Source organism: Ictalurus furcatus, chromosome 16, assembly GCF_023375685.1.
Source record: "Ictalurus furcatus strain D&B chromosome 16, Billie_1.0, whole genome shotgun sequence".
Classification (NCBI taxonomy): domain Eukaryota; kingdom Metazoa; phylum Chordata; class Actinopteri; order Siluriformes; family Ictaluridae; genus Ictalurus; species Ictalurus furcatus.
Window position 1 is genome coordinate 16843098 of NC_071270.1, and position 21954 is coordinate 16865051.

At 37.8% G+C, this 21954-nt stretch overlaps 2 protein-coding genes across 4 annotated transcripts in view; one reads left to right on the plus strand and one right to left on the minus strand.

The window, feature by feature from the left end:
- Positions 1–1242: 1242 nt before the first annotated feature.
- Positions 1243–3941, plus strand: zgc:171929 (uncharacterized protein LOC100124596 homolog). The gene is made up of 4 exons (XM_053645936.1): positions 1243–1417; positions 2294–2520; positions 3363–3543; positions 3631–3941. The coding sequence occupies exons 1-4, from the start codon at positions 1318–1320 to the stop codon at positions 3939–3941; spliced, it is 819 nt and encodes a 272-aa protein (XP_053501911.1). The 5' UTR covers positions 1243–1317.
- The window catches only part of LOC128620519 (myotonin-protein kinase), a 21150-nt gene continuing 2274 nt past the window's right edge, over positions 3079–21954 (minus strand). Inside the window, exons 2-15 of one of the 3 annotated variants that reach the window (XM_053645585.1) lie at positions 15722–15813; positions 15536–15619; positions 15310–15405; positions 15034–15182; positions 13090–13183; positions 12712–12909; positions 12323–12571; positions 12123–12202; positions 11776–11866; positions 9591–9730; positions 9156–9253; positions 7765–7826; positions 6347–6421; positions 3079–5385 (exon numbers count right to left, since the gene is read on the minus strand). In XM_053645585.1, the coding sequence (XP_053501560.1) occupies positions 5284–5385; positions 6347–6421; positions 7765–7826; positions 9156–9253; positions 9591–9730; positions 11776–11866; positions 12123–12202; positions 12323–12571; positions 12712–12909; positions 13090–13183; positions 15034–15182; positions 15310–15405; positions 15536–15619; positions 15722–15813 (1610 nt within the window). In that variant the 3' untranslated portion in view covers positions 3079–5283. The other 2 variants (XM_053645587.1, XM_053645586.1) reach the window with 2 other exon arrangements.

A 21954-nucleotide genomic window follows, 5' to 3' on the forward strand; every position in this document is an offset into this window, starting at 1 on the left:
AAAGTTTAAGCAATGAAAATAAAATAAAAAGTACTGTTCCACATATATTAACTACTTTCATTTGATCTGAAGAAGCATAAAAAGTTATGAAAGGTGTTACAGTGTGTTAAAAATAATGGTTCAATAAATGATCGAGTCAAAGTATCATATATTTTGAAGTAGTCTACTTTACTCATTTGAACTATGTGTAGTTATGTGGTCTAGTGATTTAATTTTACTAAGTAATCATTATAGACTATCGGTTCATGAGAACACAACTACTTTCAGGCATCATCTTCTGCTATCCAAGAGGCAGAGAGAGACTTTGCATACAGGCTGCACAACAATGATGCAAGCAGATATATTTGCCATTCAGAGCTCAGTGTAATGAGCCTAACGCTCATCCCTCTCACACAGGGCTCATCTCTGTATAACATATAGCTACGTTGTGTAAGCATATTCCATGCCCATTCATATTCAAATATGTATACAATTCATTTATCCATTAAACACATGAACATTTTTCAAGTTTGGTGGTGCTCCCGGACATGGCGGGAATGATTTTTCACTCTTTCTACTGCGCAACAAAAGAAAAAGCCACCTGTAAATTGGAGAGAGAGGTTCATTCAATCCTCTAAACCGGGTAGTTAACAGATAGTAAACAGTAAAAGAGAGATTTGAATGTCCTTTGTCTGGGCCCAGGTGATTCAAACCCAGCAGACAATTATATGGAACGAGAAATAAAAGCCAAATTTTAATAGCAGTCCAAGCTGTGCGTGCTCCTGTTAGGCAGGCCGTGCCCTCCATGCCGGCAGAGCCAGTGGGCCATTTGCATGGAAGGACCAGTTGAATGAAGAGACCAGATTCTCACTACCTGGCATGCAAAATCATCAGGGCAGCAGTTAACACACACACACACACACACACACACACACACACACACACACACACACACATACACAAACACACACGCACGCACACACACACACACACACACACACACACACACACGCACACACACCCAGGTGTGTCTGCTGCCGTGGCCTCCCTCCAGAGGTATGGAAATGAGCACTGAGATTTGTGCTTTCTAACCGCTGAATAGGTTGGGGGGGCTGGTTAGAAGACACACACGCAGGAGGAACACAGTGAAGAGTGAGGCACAGATCAGCTGTGAATACAGTGTGAGGTGAGGTGGTTGCAAGGTTTAAGGTGATGTCCTGGAGTAGATGCAGTTCCAGTTAGAGTTAGAGTCAAGTTAAAGTTTGAGTTGAGATTGTAAGTAAAGCTACGTAAGTAGTTATATTGGTTCAAAGGAGGCTCAAGGAAAGAAAATCAAGGATGCCACGTTCATTTCTGGTGAGGAGGAAGAGGGAAGCGGGCGGTGTATGGACATGGGGAGATGATGAAAACTCCTCCTGGATCAAGCACATCAGTGCAGGTAATGAAGCAGTTTCTAGAGAACCACAGAGATAACATCCCTAATGGCTTGTAATTCAAAAAAAATTATTAAAGCTAATGAAGGAAAGGTATGAGCAGTGTGTCAGGTTTCATTTGATGTGTTTTTTGTATTTTAAAGATCTGAATTTAGGTTATCTATGCACAGTTTTCACGTTCAGATTATCTTAATTAACAGAGAACATTGAAGTGAAATACTTTTACAATGTGTAGGTATGTTCAACTTGTGATGATTGCAACTTGAACAAAACTCTTGGAAAGCTCAGACTGGAATCTGATGAATCATATTCAGTTAAAATATAAAATGATTCAAGATTCTACCACTTTTCAACTTTACAAACAAGCAGTCTACTGTATTATTCCAAATTTAACTGAAAATTCAAATCAGTGTTCCCACTATTTCCACATTTCACGACCTAAATTTTTTTTTGCATATTCCATGTTACATGACAGTGTTTCAGAACATTCTTCTGCGCTCTACCATTTTTTAATTATCTGAACCTTTGTAACATGTTTTTATGAGCATGAATTTGAAAACATGAAGTATCAGAGAGATTTCTAAGTGCTGTGGTGTGCAGTTTGTCTGTCTTGCTGTTTAAAAAAAAAAATTAAACCCGTTCTTTAGGTTAAGAATAACTTTAATACATCATTATAAATAGATCAAGTACCTCAAATCCTTTGAGACTTGTCGGCAGGTCCTGACTTACATTCCTCACATACCTTTTCTAATAGATTCAGTAAAGTTATAGATAATTCACTTCAGTTACCAGTTAATGAATATATGCTTTTTCTTTAAACCCAAATAAGTTTAATTAATTAAAATGTCAGTTTTAATTTTTTTTTATTCATATTGTTCCAGCAGTTGCAGTAAAGGCACCTGGCATTGTCAGTCTGCAGTCAGTGCCGGACAGCGTTCCTTCTGAGCCGATAAACACATCTAGCAGTGCTGACCTAGAGTCAGCATATGCGTCCAGCAGTACTGAATCAAGAACAACGAGTCCTGAACACTGTCTCTCTCAGCAGCCCTCTCAGAGTCTCTTTCAGCCAATTTCTCCCTCCGATCCAGCTTCAACCACAAGAGCCAAGGTAACTTAGTCCACTCCACTGAACAACTTTAAATCTTTTACAGTACATAATACAGTTAACCTTTATTTCATTTACGAGCAATTTGATTGAGGGTCCTCTTTTTGGTATGTGTGTACACAGGTATGAGTGTAAATAATAGATAAAGAGGATTTACTGGCGACAAAGACCAGATATTTTTAACACTTTCATTTTTAGTGTGTATTACACTGAGGTAAAAGATACTTGAACATCTATATAATATAAATATGCCCAGTGTTAATTCAACATTTATGTTGTTCAGTGGTTCCTAGCTGGACACACACATATGAATTATGTAATTGTTAATTGTTAATGTTGTATATAATCTTTAAGATTAGAGAAACTAAGTGTCATATATATATATATATATATATATATATATATATATATATATATATATATATATATATATATGACAGAGAGAGAGAGAGAGAGAGAGAGAGAGAGAGAGAGAGAGAGAGATTATTGTTCCATTCCATTAAGACACAACAGGTGAATATGGTCATTTTTAAAGCAAGAGATATCAATCTTTCCCTGGCCATTTCTAAAATTCTTACATGTATTTTTTGCATTGGAACTTTTTCCACAAATTTACATTTATGATATATGACATGACGACGCTGTGTCAAGTGGGCAGAGCTTATATCTTCTCCAAGTTGCCAAGACAAAACATTGAAATAAATATTTTTCTGTTGAGTTTTATTATTACAGTTTATAAGAAGACATGTTATATATACAATTTATCCAAAAATCTGAAAAATGTTTGACCAAATCTGTTGTGTCTTTCATTAAACTTAAACATCTTTCCCCCGGCTCGTCCACAGGTTTCTGCCCCCAGCTCTGGAGACTTCCAGTGTCCTGTTTGCCATAAAATTTTCCCACTCCAGCGCATGTTGACGCGACACCTGAAGTGCCACAGCCTTATCAAGAGGCACCCATGCAGGTACTGCGGCAAAGGCTTCAACGACACCTTTGACCTGAAGAGGCACATGCGCACACACACAGGTGACGACACTCTACACACGCACCTCTTGCAGAGATCTGTTCCTGCTAGAAGCCCTCCGTTTCTCACCCACACACCCCTGTGTGCAGGTATCCGGCCCTACAGGTGTGAGCTGTGTGAGAAGGCTTTCACACAGCGCTGCTCGCTGGAGTCTCACCTGCGCAAGATCCATGGTGTGAGGCAGCAGTACGCGTACCGGCAGCGCCGCTCCAAGATCTTTGTGTGTGAGGACTGCGGCTTCACTTCCAGTCGGCCTGACGAGTACTTCATGCACGTGCGTCAGAGGCATCCGGACAGTCCAGCACTGCGAAGATACTACCGTAAACACATGCAGGAGACGCCCACTCAGCCCCGCATCTCACCCTTCATGCTCTACCCGACAACAGCGTTCTACATGTGAAACCCAACGCACTGTTTCTCTGAGCCTCTGCTGCCACTGCATACATGATAACACGAGCAGGCAGCTTCATGTAGGCCCACTATCAGGTTTTGGGCCTCTTAGTTCCAGCGAAGGGAAAGTGTAATGCTATAGCTTACAAAAATATCCTATACAACTGCGCACTTCTAACTTTGTGGCAACAGTTTGGGGAAGAACCATATATGGGTGTGATGTTCAGGTGTCCACAAACATTTGGCCATATAGTGTATGTGAGGGTGGACAGTGTATAGTGTATCAGATCTTGTAACTGTTTTTTCCATCTTTAAAACATTTCATTTTCCTACTTTTTAATATGTCATGTTCATTATGTCTGTACAGTTAATATAAACTATACCTTGGTTAATATTTTTATATGTGTATATGATGTTTGTATTTTAATAAAAATCTTTCTTAAGAAGTTTTGGGATCCAAGATCCAATATTCTACAACAAAAACCTAAAAATATTATTCAGATAATTCATCTAAACTGTGCTGTCCCAAAACAGTGCATTACAACTATGTAATTAAAAAAAAATTGAAAGTCAGCTTTAATAATTATCTTGGATGCACACAATTTTTATTTTTTGATAAAAAAAAAAAACTTGCTATTCATCATTACCACCTTGATAAAGATATAATAATGTCTTTGCCACACCATAAACAGCAATTATTCACGTAAGCATTTTATGGACAAATAAAACTTAGTAGTCCTGTAATAAATATGTAATACATAGCTAACATTTAAAGCTTTTTAATGTGCAATAGATTTAATACTTTCTTTGTACAAAAGATAATAAAATCTTTTAAGTACACAGTGCATTATAACAGCACACCTGGGATTCAGTGGTCTTTCTCTATGTCCTCTCCTCTTTTTCTTTTGTCTGTACCTAAGCTAATGTGAGTGTGTTAGTGTCAGTGCCTGATACACACAAACACTTTGATATATCAGATGGTACTTGTTTAAATTACATTACAAAAGCTTAAGTGTGTATAAAAAGGAGTATCATACAAACTGAAAGACCATAAACCCATTTTTCATTAACAAGTGCAATCAAGTGTCAGCCTGCATGAAACCCAAATCAATGAAAATCAATGAGGCCTATAAAGTAAACATTAACAAATTAAGCTTGCTACTTGTTACTGAATGAACCTCAGTTGCACATACTCCTGAATGGTGTTAACAACAAGCTGGATCTCAGCAGTGTGGCTTAGAGTAAGGTGTGGAGAGTTTTAGAGACTGCACTATACAAGCTGTCTGAGAATGTCAGACAATCATACTGGACCCACAAAGAGAACCTGACATCAACTCTTCACACAGCAGCACTCAGGAGAGCTCAGAACTGCAGGAGCGCTCCCACATCTGGAGTTCGCTGCTTTCCGCACACACCAGCAGGTATGACTCAGTCTTCTCCTGTGGCCAACGCACCTGAGACACAGAGAGGGGCAAAGAGATGCTTGTCAGTGGCATCTGGTATATACAGTCCCCTCCGAAACTATTGGAACAGTAAGGCCAATTCATTTGTTTTTGCTGTAGACTGAAGACTTTTGGGTTTAATATTAAAAGATGAATATGAGAAGACAGTTTAGAATTTCAGCTTTTATTTCCAGGTTGGTATATGTAGATGTGTTAAACAACAGAACATCAGATTACCCAATTCGTAGTAGAGCAAAATATTGGAACATGTGACTGACAGGTGTTTTACTTAGGTGTATATTGTTAGATTGACTGTTTAAATAATATATAACTCTGAACATCTACTCTTGGGTTTAGCCTTCAGTTTCACCTGTGAAGGTTGCATTTGTTGTTAAAATGGATAAGCCAACATGAAGATAAGAGAGCTATTTATGGGAGAAAAGTGAACCATTTGGAAGCTGAGAAAGCGGGAAAATCAATCAGAGGCATTGCACAAACAAAAGAAATAAGAATGTCAAAAGAAACATATACAGAATAGATGAAGAAGTGAGGCTGGGGCTGATTTCTTTTTAGCCCAGTCTGTAGATTCATGCAGCCTGTGAGTGCCAGGTTATTACACAGAAGCAAAACTATATCGTCTAAAATGTCACTGACACCCATTATCTGTGGTTGACATTCATACATTTTCACTAATGTTCATGGTCCAGCAGCATGATAATTACATTTCATCCATGTTGTGCGTGCCTTGAGTGTCCCTTCCCTACGCCAGTGTGTAATAGGTTACCCACACATCTTTCATATTATGCCATCAATGAGACCTTTAATTAATGATTTAATGCATTGCTGTACCCAAAATAGCTTCACTGTTGAGCTATTGATAGATATTAGATTTTTGCTCTCAAATCGACTAGCTATCAGTGGTCAGTGTGTAAAGACAAAGTGTAGGTGTGCTGTAAGATGATACTACACTCACCCTGTGGAAGAGCAGCAGATGGCGCAGCAGAGGCCTCACTAGTGGGTAATGGCAGGCAGGGGGCACTGCTGAGTTCTGCAAACATCGAGTCACCAGTTCAGACATGAAAATTAGTGTATAGTACAGCATTGCGAAGCACAATGAGCACAGAACAGAGAGGTAATGGCTTCAGGGTTAGTTAGTAATTAATTTACAGATTAAAGTACCACTGATTTTGTAATTAAAATAATAAATTGTTTAATATGTTAAAAAAAAAAAAAAAAAAAAAAACACCTAAGAAGCTGTTAAAATTGCCTGGCAACATCTTAGTATTTTTACCCTCATACAAATCTATGAATATGTATGCATATATAGCCTACTGGAAACTCTTACAGTGACCTGTTTGTCTATGCTATTACCTACAGTGTACAACCCACAGATTGTCAAAGTATGGCCACGGCAACTCCAGGGGTCTGTTAAACATAGGCATGGGGTCTGTGACTTTTAAATTTAATTACAGCAATGAAAATCACAACCCACCATTATCAACATTATTATATTTATTACTCTGCTTTCATAGTCGTTATCCCATTTGATTGGTCACTTGAATAAAATGTGTTTATTCCAAACCTCATAACTCAAAAACAAGTAGGCCTATAAATAATGTCAACTTGGACTTAATGTGTTTTGTCAGTGGAAAGTTCAGGAATAAAAAGTTCTATCGCTCTAATAAATAGACAAAATATGATTTTACACATTTTAAAAATGTTCATGTAATAAATATGTAGGGGCCTATGGATTTTATTTGAATGTTAAAAGGGTCCTTGGTTGAAAAAAGTTTGAGAACCCCTGCCCTACTCTATTACAGAAAAGCACAAGACACAAAAATGAGAAGAATGTCAGAATATCTAAATGGGGTAATCAGTGAATCAGTGAACAGTAAATTCAGTTATCATTTTGCATTTTTTGACATTTCTTGCTGCTGCTGTACAACTGTGCTGTATGTACTGTATAATTAGCACAGAAGTAGCTGGTTAGTTACCTACTATTAAATTAGCTTGTTTTTGTTACAAGACACTAGTATCAAAGTCTTGATTGGCATTGTCAGCAGTTTATCATAGCACACAAGTTCTGTGACTGAACGTTAGCCAGCTCCACAGACAGAGCTCATATGTAACACTGCCTGCAGTAGTTTTCAACAGAATTACTAATGAAATCTGTGTTTTAGATGGGTAACAAATACCCCAAACTAAATCTATCAATCCTTATAAATGTATCCAGTGTTCCAAGAGGAGTTAGTCATTTACAAAATCAAGTTTTTGAGTTCAGGGGTACTTTTGGACATTGATGGATGAGCCATGTTGAATACTGTATCTTAAACAGATGGTATTGCTCCATTCACACAGAAGCAGAAAGAGGAAGCTAAGAGGCAGGCTTACATCCCTGAAAGGCTCCACACAGCAGGCAGGCAGAAAGACAGGTGATGGGCACACACACAGTTCTGTGGTCAGATGAGAAAGAGCCATTAGTGCAGTCCTGTGAAAACGAAAACATACATATATATGTCCCTTTCTCCCATGACCAGGCACTACACTTTTTTTTATAGAGGAATGCGCAGGCCACTAAGCCACACGACAGGAGAAAGGTCATGCTTTACTGTGCAGTGGCATGCATAATTGAGAGTGAGAGCTTGGTGCCTGCTCCACACATGTAAAGCTTAAGAAGATACTGTAGGGTTTGTTTCTTCATGAATAGCTTGTTGGTGTGAAAGCAGGCGGCAGTGAGAGGTGGTTCAGCACTCTACTTTCTAGTCATGTGGCCTGGGTGAGGAACACAGCACATGCTCTTTGATTGGCACGTGCTGGTGTAGAACTCGCAGTGGCCTATTCCTGGATGACACATTTATAACTGTTCTCTGGGTAAAGGTTTAAACATAAACATTTGCAGCATAACAACAGGTTCCATTGTGTTTGTATGTGGGGGAGTTGATTTATGTCCATCTGATACCATTCAGCAACTATTCTGAGCATAAAAGGGTAGGTTTCAAGTTATAATTTAACTAGTTATAATTAAACTAAACAGTTACTGACTCAAAACCTTTGGACCCCATAAGGAAAGTTTCATTCATTGTGCAATGGTGTCCATTAAAATAACATCTTTAAAAGAACCATCATAGTACATCACAGCTCTAAAAACGAGCTTCAACCGTTTAGAGAGACACAGGAAGTGGCCAATGTTATTATTATTTGACAGGAAAAAAATACAATAAATTTCAATAGTTCAGCATGGAGAGACATTGGCAGACATAGGCTAAACAAAAAGGCCCAACATTCAGCTTCCCAAGTTATTCAGCATTTCCATCCCATGTGGGTTCTTTCTGATATTATTATTGTTTTATTGTGTCTTATGAATTTATTATAAAGCTTGCCATGAAGTGATACAAACACAATAAGCTTGCAGCCATCTTTAACTGAAAATCATGTGATTATGACTTTCTGTTAATTGTTCAGACTTAACAACAACAAAAAAAGAAATTAAATGTAGTTTGGTTTTTAAATTATGTACTGTCAGAGAATGCCTTTTTTTGTTATTGTTTTTTTTTTTTTTTTTACTTTGCTTCAGTTAGATTTTTATTGTAAAATAAAACGCAATCTTACGCAATCTGTGTAAAATGGCCTATCATGATGGTACTAGTAATCCGTCTTTGACCCTACAAGCCACCACTCTTCTTATTAACAAGCTCAAATGATGATAAATAAGCTAAATAACCAGTTTCTTGAAACTGTGTAACATGCTTCAGCTTGTGTAAGCTTATGGCTTTGTTTCTTGCCTTTGACCTGCTGGACCTTGAGTCTGTGGATCTCGTCAAGCAGGGTCTGTACTTCTTGTTTCAGGTCTCCATTTCTCTTCTCAGCCTCCTTCAGTTGCCTGAGAGAACAAGGTCATCAGTTAGGAATTGAGTGAGATAATAACAGCAAATTGGAAGAGGTGGTATAAATGGGTTGGAAGCTGGGTAAGTAAGAGAGTTAGGAGGATAAAAGCCTGTTCCAAGGTCCACACTTGTGAATATGGTCTTGCTTAAGCACTCTTGGGTGAAATATTCACAGGTTTGGCTCATAAGAGTGATTACATGTATTTTCAGCCTTGGAGACAAGTAGGTCAGTGGGCCAGGTGTGTTTGTAAGACAGTGGGTTAGGGAGAAAAGTAGGGCAGACAAGGAGCAGACAGGTAAATGCAAAGCAGGGAAGTGGGGTAGGTAGTTTACCTCTGCAGTTCCTGGATTTGGGCATTGCTCTGTTCTGTATCTGATGTGGTTGAAGGCTCTACAGTACTGTGTTCAAAGGCCAGGGGAAAATCTGTCTGTGTCGACATCTCATGAGGCTCCCTGAGCTGCCACAACTGATTCTGAAATATTTACAGACACACTCACTAATGTCATCTTGAACATCTTAAAAACTCTTTGTTGTCCAGAGCTGGTATCACAGGCAATTCAATGTCTTAATTTGATATAATCACCAATGAGGATTTTGTAGACACTCATTCTTACAAAAAGGATTATATGGTCGTATTAAAGAGGAATTACAGATTCAGGCTGTGGAAAGCATAAATGTACACCTGCCTTCCACAGAATGCCTCAACAGGATGGAGAAGTCATTTATTCATCCATCCGTCCATTCATTCATTCATTGAACTTCAGTAACTGCTTTATCCTGGTCAGGGTGTATCTGGAGCCTATCCTGGGATCGCTGGGCATGAAGTGGGAATATATCCTGGATGGGTCACCTGTGCATTGCAGGGCTCTATTTACACACTCATTCACACCTATGGGCAATTCGGAGTTGCCAATCCACCTACCAGCATGTTTTTGGGAGTAGGGAGGAAACCAGCAAACCCAGAGGAAACCCACATGGACATGGGGAGAACATGAGGAACTTCACAGACAGTAACCTGAGCACAGGATCAAACCTGGGACACTGGTGCTACATGCTATGCACTACCTACCCTAGGATGAAGTGCTAGTCAGAAATGACTGGTGATCTATAGCTTACTTTTATCTTAATATACCTTTTTACGTACAACCCCAATTCTGAAAATGTTGTAAAATGCAAAAAAACAAACAAAAAGTCATTGGAAAATTAAATTCACCCTCTACTATATTGAAAACACATTATTAACACATTATATGATGTTTTACTTTGTGAATTGTATTTATTTATGAAAATATACACACATTTCAAATCTGATGACTGCAACACACTCCAAAAAAGTTGGGACAGTTGACTGTTTACCACTGTGTAACATCACCTTTTTTTTTTAATAACACTTATTAAGTGTTTGGACACATTAAGTCGGTTAAGTTTAGTAAGCGGAATGTCCCCCATTTATCTATTATGCATTTCTTCAGCTGCACAACTGTACGGGGCCTTTGTTGCCTTATTTTGGCTGCAGGACTGCAGGCAGGCCATGCTAGCAGCAGCACTCTCTGCTAACACAAACCATGCGCTTGTAATTCAGGCAGTGGTTTGGCTTTGTACTGCTGGAAAATACAGAAAAAGGATGTCTGGAAGGCACCATATGTTGCTCCAAAATGTTTACATATCTTTCTGCATTAATGGTGCCCTCACAAATGTGCAAGTTACCCATTCCATGGGCACTGACACACCTTCATACCATGATAGATGCTGGCTTTTGGACCTGACACTGATAATTGGATGATTCCTTAACTTTCATCTGTGGATGCAGTGGCGATTGGTGTTGACTGACAAAGGATTACCAAAGAGCCCATGTCAGGAAATCCATTACAGACTCATGATGGTTTTTAAGACAGTGATTTCTGAGGGATTGGAGATCACACGCATTCAGAAGTGGTTTTCGGCATTGCCCTTTATGCACCAAGATTTGACTGGGTTCCTTGAATCTTTTAATTATATTGTGCACTGTAGAAGGTGAAATGCCCAAAATCCTACCGATTTATCTTTGGGGAATGTTGTTCTCAGTGTTGGATTATTCACTGATGCATCTTCTTATTTCAACTTGTCACATCGCTATTTGTCCTAAATTGCACCTGTCCCAATTTTTTTTGGAACGTGTTGCATGCATCAATTTCAAAATAAACGCTTACCTTCAAAAAACTATGCAGTTGATGAGGTAAAACATCAACTACCTTGTCTTTATATGTTTTTGTTTAAATACAAGTCAAAGTACATTTGCAAATCATTACTCTTTGGTTTATTAGCATTTTCCACACTCTCCCAACTTTTTTGGAACTGGGGTTGAAAATAATTCAACTACATCACTGGCTGACTGGGGTATTAAATAATTTAATGTGTGTGTGTGTGTTTTTTTTTCTCATTATTGCAAATTTTCAGGGTTGCAAGTTTTGAGAGACAGTTTGTTCCTGGTGAAATGATAATGGAATATGCGACATTGTTGTGATTGTTTTCTTATACCAGTTTCTCCGGCAGGTACAGAGACTCTAGAACTGGCTGCTGGTCAATCTCCATCATGATGTCTTGGCTGCGGTCCATAGCTCCTGTTTCTCTGTAAGAGGAGAATGAAGGAGTAAAAGAAGCACACAGCCCCTGTAGAAGATGGCAGCAGCTATGTAGGGAAAATTGTTGTTTTATTGTTTATTAGAATCTTCATTAGCTTGCTTGTGCAACAGGCATTTCTTTTGGGGACCAGATAATATAAGGAAATAAACTTGACAAAAAATAATTAAGAAAAAAATAAAGACAATATGATGAATTCATTACCAATATTGAAGGCAATGTGTATTATTATAGAGAATGATCACCTAGTAGCTGTATAAGAGTATCCAACAAATGCTAGGTGAATTCCTGTAGGTGCTCTGTCCATTACATCAGTTAGAGTCTCCTATAAAAGATAAGGACACACACACACAGGCGTGATCCTAAGATCCCAGTGATTTATATCTTGCTGAGTAACCATAGCTGGACAATAAAACACCACAAAATAGAGGGTATATTTACGTACTGTTTCACTGAGGCAGTCATCCAGCACGTCAAAGTTGGAGGTGTCTGTAGCATTGGAGACTTCAGGCTGATAGGGTGCAGGCATCTGGTGCAAGGCACTCCACTCAAGTCCACTGAAGAAAGGATGACTCCGGAAATCTGCAGAGCCATTTGCACCCAGCCTCTCGTTCCTGTCACATAGCAAACCTGTGATCAGGGAGCGTGCCTCCTCAGAAATCTCCACAGCAGATGCAGGGAACTCAAAATAATCCTGCAAAGACACAAATACATACACAAGCCAACATAATGCTCAAATTCCAATTCTCTCCTCTACTGATGAACTGATGAGTGAGGACTTGCTACGCATTAATCTCTCTCCATCTCTATCTATATCACTTTCTTTCCATTTACCTGAAAGTGGATTATTTTCGCATAGGTTTCAGACAGAGACTCTGCATAGAAGGGTGTGGTCCCCAGTAGCATCTCATATGCACACACACCAAGAGCCCACCAGTCACACTCTATACCATAGCCTCCTCCCCCTTCTACTGCTCGCAAGATCTCTGGAGACAGGTAGTCTGGAGTACCTACAGCCAGCGAAGAGTGAACCTGCACACACGCACATACCTTTAGTCACTTCCTCCTCTTTACTCACACACATTTATTAAGTCTGACCAACTGCAAATACTCAAAGAAATATGTGGCCAGATTATGAAAATTATGGGTTATGATAATGGTTATGATAGCTTATGCCTGTAGTGTTTCCTGGATAAAGAACTGTGACCTCACCATGCCATCATCCTGCAGTCTCAAACATGACCCAAAGTCCCCCAGTCGCACATGTCCATCCGCTGTTAGCAGGATGTTATCAGGCTTCACATCTCTAGAGACAACAGCACAGAATTTATACCACACCACATCCTCATACAGCAAAATATAATACTACACACTGGAGCTTGACTGATATACAGTGGATATAAAAACTCCACACACCCCTGATAAATGAAATGGTCTGCAAAGAGCTTACAAAGCATGTATGGGATCTCTAGGAGAGGGGTATAAATGAATTTCCAAAACATTGGTTGTACACTAGAACACTGTGATCCAGTGTACCACCAACCACCATCATCAACAAGTGGAGAAAATGGAGCAGAACAGTGACATTACCAAAAACAGAATGCCCCTCCAAAATTGGCAAAATGACAAGACAAAAACATATCAGGGATGCTGCCAGGAGACCTACTGCAACATTAAAGGAGCTGCAAGAATATCTGGCAAGTATTGGTCACTCCCTGCATGTGACAACAATCGCTCATATTCTTCACATGTCTGGGGAATGGGGTTGGGTGGCTAGATGGAAGCACTTTCTCATGAAAAAAAAAAACCATCAAAGCCTGCCTAAAATTTCCCAAAACACGTGGCAAAATGTGTTATGGTCTGATGGGACAAAGGCAGAACTGTTTAGGCATAATTCTAAAAAATTATGTTTGGAGCAAAAACAAAACAGCTTATCACCCAAAGAACACCATACACACGGTGAAGCATTGTGGTGGCAGCATCATGCTATGAGGCTGCTTCACTTCAGCCAGGACTGGGGCTTTAGTCAACAGGTCTATTGTGGAAACGGAGGCGTGCTTGAGTGATGGTTTGTGAATGGAGGGTGGAGTTGGAGAAGGTGAGTGGTAAGGATTGCATACCTTCAGGGAATTATTCTAATTAATGTTCTATGTTGCAGTGAGCTGTGGCGAGGACAAAAAGGGGAGAGACAAGCGCCTTACCATTTGATTTGCCATACTTGATTTTATTTGTATGCTTTTATTTCTATTTTATTTGCTTACTGTCTTTTATTTCTTTTATTCAATTTTATTACTTACTACTGATTTTATTTTATATTATATATCTCCTGTCATATGCATGTAAGACTATGTCTTCTGTAAAGGACTTTATAAACATTGTTTTAAAAGCTACTACATAAATAAAGTTTTACTTACTGACTTTTGAGTTGTTCCAAACCTGCCTCCATCTGCCTGAACTTGGGAAGGTACTACATCTGTCTAATCTTGGTTTTACATTTTTTACATCACAAAATCTTGCAATTTTAACATGAACCTGTAGGTTTTTATATTCACTGTAAATATTTTGTCACTGATAACAATGCCAATTTTAAGGTGCTCTAAGTTGCGTATACCAGTAGACACCAATAGCTTTAGGTAAACAGAGCCTTACTGTAATGACAGTCAAATAAACAATAGAAACAGTAATACAGATAAAAATGATATACAGTATAAATGTAAAAAAAAAAAAAAAAAAAAAAACGGCCCTTGATAAATACTTATTAATAACTACTGTTAACTTTAAAACAAGTTAATAACATGAACTCAAACAGTTGACCCCTCAAAGAAGGGGAGTTAGCAGATTCCAAGTGACACTACTGCCACAAGTTTTTCAGTCATCAGATCTTAAATTCAAATGCTGACAACGCCACGGCCATCCAAGAGACACCACTTAATCTTCCAAATAAACTGTGTCCAACCCCCCCAACCAAGGCTTTTGCTTGATGGTTGTTCAAAAATAGCAATACTTTCATGACTTTTCCTACACATTTAAAGAGTTTTTAGCAGTACTGTATTGCTGTGATTTCCTCTAATGCAGATAAGAACCTTATTATCAGCTAATTTTATTGGCCAACCAACATTGTATTGGTCTCCCCCACCACTGCTCACACACATCTACCTGTGGACGTAGCCCAGTCTGTGGACAGAGTCAATAGCCATCACCATCTCCGCTAAGTAAAACTGAGCCATGTCCTCTGGAATATGGTCACCAAACTTACTAAGCAATGTCAGCAAATCTCCACCAACATAGTAATCCATTGCTAAGTACTACAACAGAGAAACACACAGATAACATATTATTCATGTACAGTGTGTTTGGTGACACTTAATATATTTGATAAGAGGCAGCTGAAAAGTACAGTAGATCAAATGTGTGATTTCTAGCAAAGCATACAAGGTAATTGTCATCTTGAAAGGCATAGTGCAACTCTGTGATCCAGCGACGATCCCCTTTTAGCAAAACCTCCCTTTCCTCCTGGTAGCATGCTGTCTGAACATATGCATAGAGAAAGAAAGCAAAAGGGAGAGAAGTACTTCATTATATGATACTTTAGTAAAAAAAAAAATAATAATTAAAAAAGACCATACAGAAAGCTTAAGAAATATGTAAAGTGTTTTACCTGTCCACGCTTCAGCATGTCCCATTTGTTCATTATCTTCAGTGCATAGACCTGTTGAGTGTTGCGCATCCTAGCAACAGCAACCTATAACAACCCAAATGCATATTCTTATGTTTAAATCTACTACATTTGTCCATATTAGACTGTGTATTAGACACTAAAAAGTCAAAGTCTCAAGGCTCTCACCTCACTGAAGGTCCCCCGGCCAATCACCTTCAGGATGTTGAAATCATCCCTTTTTATTCGGGTCTTCTTCACTTGTCTCACCAGAGGCTCCGCTGTGATTGGATAAAAGGAGTACAATAATGTCAGCTGTGATTGGCTGTCACTTTATTTATAATGCTCTCTATACAAGTTAAGTATTGTGGTGAAGGCAAGTGAAGCAGCAGGTGAGATACGAGGGCTGTGGCCACATGGCTGACACTATTAAAATAAACCTTGCCACCCCAACGGGTTCATTACCATAATGCAATTCATGCAGGGAATAAAACACAACAGGGCTTGCTGTTGTAGAAAAATAACTGTAGTGTTATGTGACCCTATCTTATTCTACACTGATTTACCAATCATTACAATTGTTTGTTTATTAAAGAACATGTCATAGTTTATATCCGTTTATAGCTTCATTTAATGTCAGCAAAACAAGTTAGTTCCTGTTATCACTTATTTTTTCGCAGCTATAACTGTTCTTTTGAAGTTTATAAGATTATCATCTTGTTTCAGAGAAACCACAAGGTCCGCCATACTTAGACTTTCTTGCAGCGGAAAACTTGACATGAACATGTTAATGAAGTTTTATTGGTAAAATAACAACAAAGCTTTTTTAATCTGTTCAATATTAGGTTTAGACTGTGTGGAATGTCTGCCATACAAGTCCCAGTGAATGGGCTGTTCCTATAGAAAAAAATAACATATTCAGACAAGCACATTAATATAAACCTGTGATTTGAATTATAGCTTGCATTACTGCCAGAGCTGCTGTTATTTGTTTATTCATTCATCAACACCTTCTGACTAATCAGAATTAAAAATGTAATATAATCAGTATATATGTGACATAAGGTAATTTAATTCATTATATACTGCATATCTCATGCTGATTTAAATAACCTTTGAATAAATCTCATGATTATTACGAATTATCAAACAACTATGAACTTACATTGTTCATTCATTAGTACTGAGGAACAAACCCATACATAATCGTGTGATGGCACCCCTTTGCCACCCATGTCTTAAAACCTGCATGGGTCACTGGAAAGCGACACTTTACATTAGTTTGATTTTAATTATGTGTGTTTGTATCAAAACTGAACCCTGACAGCAGTTCAATTCCCAGCAATAACTTTTGTGCAAGCTTTCCTATTTTTTTTTTTACTTACGATCCTGAGAATGCATTCCAGGAAGTAACAAAAGGAACCAGATATGTCTGCATGTTGCACCACATTTACAATCCTGCTGAATCAGTTTGATTTTGCAAGTATTCACAAGTGAAAAATTAACCTTTTGAATCTTTTTGCCTGAGATATTAGAGAATGCTATGCACTTTTAAAGTATTTTAGACATTTATCTAATCATCAATGACGCCTGAAAATGAATGGCATTCTTCTTGTTGTTTTTTTTCTTTCAGTAGATCATTTGATGAACCATAACTTGCAGGTATTCCACTGGCACTCCATATTCTTTTTTTAGTCAATGCCTTCCTTCTTACCATAACCTTTAGATAAGCCCATTTCTCCTAAAGAATCAAGTCTATTCCCCTATATTTAGGGCAAAACAGTTTCCCTTTAAGAAAGAAGTGTTCAGAAATAGAACAGATGATGCTAAGAATAGATTGCCACTGCCTAAGACTTTTTTAAGGCAAGTTTTTCCAGTGCCTTGGATCACAGACTCATACACACAGACACACACATACACGAGAGGAATGTGAGTGAGAGCAAGGCAACAGTGTAAACTGTTTTTGTGGAAAGAAGTTTCCAGAGTGTTTCTCCATGTCCTAAACACTTCTCATAACAGTAACTGAAGCAGGAGAGCAGTGGGACAAACCACATACTGTATCTGGCGATTCTAGAGAAGTTAAAAGAAGTTTGAAATAGAGAGATAAATTGAAAGAGGTTTGATTTAAGAAGGGATGAGATAAACACGGAGAGGGGAAGGGGTTTGGAATAGAAAGAAAGAGAGTTTTGGGTAAAGTCTGTCCGATTCCACCACGCCCACAGCCAGAGGTGTTTAGAAAGAGTCACAACTGTATTTAAGTGATGACTGGATACTTAAGTAACCTCTCTGTACTTTGAACTTTGTAGAAAGCACAAATGTTTCTTAATGCTTATCTTTTCACTTTGCATAACCTCTAACAAGTAGACCTTCTGTGCTGTTGTTGCCTTCTGCAAAAAGTAATTGCGGCATCCACAAGCTATGCTGCCAAACAGAAAACTGACAGTCCTGTGACAATCAGCTGCTAAGTCCAGATACAGCTTTGGGACATCTGTATATAGATGAAAGAAAATGTTATATTTATTAATTATTTGTTTATATTTACAATTATTTATTTATATTTATTAAGTTTATGGACTATTATGGATGGTCTTTTTAACTTTTACAGAGAGAGAAAAAAAGAGAGAGTCTGGTGAGGAAACATCTACTTATACCTGCTATAACAAAAATAATAACAGGAACTAATTTTGGCATTGGACATTTCACAACATAAAATGTAACTAGAAATGTTCAAAAAGCAAAATGTATCATTCATTTTTAAAAATGAATTGCAATTATTGGCAAATCACTGTGGTATAATAGAAATGAAACACTTCAGGACCCTGTCATGTTTTATTCCTTATGTAAAGCAGAAGCATATATGTGTGTTGACCTGGGAAAACCCATTAGATGCCATTGTGGCTGAATTCTGGCAGCCAGAAAAGATGAAAATTGGGTTTTGGCCAAAATAGTGGTTTTCTACCCATAACATACATTGAGAGGTTAACTTTATGAAACCATAAATATATTTCACCAAATCACTGTGGAAATGTTTTTATTTACTGTTTAACCTTGCCTAGGTTCCTGCAAAGATGGTGTTGAGTAAGGGGCACAGAATAATGAACACAATGTTAAGAGTCAGTCTAACTAAGGCCCTGTTTACACTAGTGCGTTTTCGTTTTAAAACGCATAACTTTTTCTACGGTTACGCCTCCCGTCTACACTGAACCGCAAGCTTTGTTGGCTTTGTTGTCATTCTTAGCAGCCATTGTGCAGTTAAATTCTGTATTTAACTGCCTACATGCGCAAGAGGCAAGGTATGATTAGATCAATCGGCAACAAATCTAATTTCAAGAGACGTAAGCCCTACATGGAATGCCGGTTTGTTGTGCCTGCTGGTGACTGGCAACCAACTTCCTGTTTACCCGTCTATGCGCATGCCCAGTGTGCATGAATGGTCATGTGACATGCGTATTAGGTCATGTAGTGTGGACGGAGATCGTTTCTGAAACACAACAGAAACGCCAGTGTGGATGAGGATCGTTTTCATTTTAAAAGGCTGTCAAAAACCTTGCTAGCTATATGTGCTTTTCTCACACAAGGAATGCTAGGTAGTTGTTGGATATTTACATGCTATAGTGAAATGGACTAGTGAAAGTTTAGTTTAGTTTAGTGACTAGTCAAAGTTTATTTTTTTTATAGTTTAATTTATTATTATCAGTTTAATCAGTTATTGGCTATCAAACTGTCTGTCAAAATATCTGTGATGCACTTTCCAAGCCTCCACACACATATTTTAAATAACAAAGTGTCCAAATCAGAGCCTTGAGGGGAAGGGACTCTACCAGTTCCAGACTGTATTACTGACCACTTTAATAGGTTAAACTAGTCTAAAAAGAAAGCGGCCAACAGCTAACAGTCAAGAAGGGTCTCGGGTTGAACTGTAGGTAGCATGGCTATCTAATAAGGGAAACAAAAACAAACAGGTAGTGCTAGTTAATCAGAAATCATGTACAGTAAAACTTTGAGAAGACATTTCACTGTGGTTCAGTAGGACAGAAACTCACATGAAATTTGCTAAGTAAACTATTTGTGGTATCAGTCACCTGTATAGGCAATACTGTACATTTTTGGTTATTTTGTACAAAATTGTGAATTATAGATATAGGCATTATAAATGATAGATTAAAGGCATGCAGTGACTAAGTATACAAAGTTTCAAGATCTCTCTTTATTAGTCAACCTGGCAGTAGCTGCTTTGGCACAATGTTGTAACGATTGATTGACAGTTTTCAGGATGTTCGTTGATAATGAGCTGTTTAAAAAAGGGAGTAGGTAAGTTTCAAAAGACGATGTTGATTAAGTGAATAGTATAATTTTATAATAATATAATGGTATAATTTTAAGAGATGTTTCAAAATTATTAGCTGGAAAAGTAATTCTTGTACATCTGTATGGAAGAGAAGGGACTAATCTATGACAAGTCCACACTGTGTGGTTTTATGTTATGGCTGTTGCTAAGATACACAGCCACCTGATTGCATTTATTGCATGAGAAGAGAAGTGAGTAATGATTTCTTATCAAGCATGACAATTATGGCATGATTCACACATGTGCAAATTTTTTTATTTTATTTTATTTTTTTTTAAATAAACTTTTGGACTACATACTTGTCTAAATTCCTGCTCAAGCTGCTCAAGAGTGTTCATGTTTTACACCATTGTACTGAATTTACTGACACAATTATCAGTAATTATCAGGATTCTGTTCACGCATTCATTTCCAAGGATAAATGACATTGCAGTGATCTGGATTTCTACAGTATACCTACAACATAATGGAAGCACATTTTGACTTGGGCTCCTTAGGGAAGGACTCAGTGTAGGATTTGTAAGGTCTGTACATTTATTTATATAACTTCTTCTGTAAATACAGAAAGAAGTGATACTAAAATAAATGTATATAAACTTAAACACCAACAGGTCCAGAGGTGGGTAGAGTAGCCAACAATTTTACTCAAGTACAAGTAAAACTACTTATAAAAATAATTACTCAAGTAACACTAAAAGTGATCATTTTAATAATTACTTGAGTAAGAGTAATAAAGTATCCATTGAGAAGACTCCTCAATAGCAAGTTACTAGTTACTGTTCAGATCTGATTAAAATGAAGGGAAAATCCTGAATCTCACACTACATGGAGAACTGTAAGTTACACCTCTCCTTGAAAGTCTGTCTGTTCTGTTTATATGATATAAAACCTGGGTTCAAGATGAAGCAGCATATCCCAGTCCTGTGATGGGTACAATAATACACAACCTGTCATTTTCAACGCAAAATCTCTCACACACATACCCCTTTATTTTCACAACATGTTAACAACAGAAACTTGTCAGCATCTGCATATAAACAAGACAACATATAACAAAAGAAGAGACTATGGAACAGAACAGAAGAGAAAGTGTGTGTAGAGAAAGAGCGAGTGAGTGTTTGTGACTAATTATTAAAACTACATACATTAATTAATATTTACCAGTAATGGTGGAATGCCACCAAATGTAGCGAAGTAAAAGTACATTTCTGTGATTAAAAGTAAACATGAGTAGAGTATAAGTATGGCCAGTTAAACCTACTCTTAAAAAGTAATTTTTTTCAGTTACTCAAGTAAATGTAGCACGTTACTACCCACCTCTGAGCAGGGCTGAGACATTATATGCAGAGATAGAACATAAAGTTTCATTACACTGTTAAAATAGTTTTTCGTTCAGCTAATACTACATTTCAATAGAAAACTCTATACTTTACATTTTTAAACACTGCATCACTACATTTCTCTATAATCATATATTTGTTTAAGTCATAAGGTGACCTTTTAGCATCCGACAGCATCAAGGATCAACTTGATCTAAATTCCTAACAAATCTAAAAATGTAACAGATGTGACCATGAGAATGAGACCTAAAATCATCACTGTCACCATCTAGCTGTTCACTTTGCATTTGTCAAGGCAGTTTGCATTGTGACAGCATAGCTATAATCATGCTAGCTAACATTTGATAGATTAGTCTTAGCTAATGTTTCCTCACATTCGTTGGGTCCGTGGTGAAAGTGGCACTAATTTATCATCAATAACTAAAATCGGTGAGTGATTTAAGGCATTTTTGTGAATCTTTCTTGTAGTGTTGATACTTTTCTACTTTAACTTGAGTTCAGAGTTTTAATATAAAAATGAACTAATAATAATGAGTATTGATGGTGGAAAAACTCAAGAAGTAACCTAATCACTGCCCTAACCACTGAACATTTCTACTTTACCAAAATGTATCCACTTTTATCCACTTCTCTAACCAGTGTCATCTGCTGAACAAACACTAATCCTAACAGCCCTAGCCACTCAGCTTCTACATTGGGGGAAGGGAAACAGTCATGATGCTGATGTTGAGGCC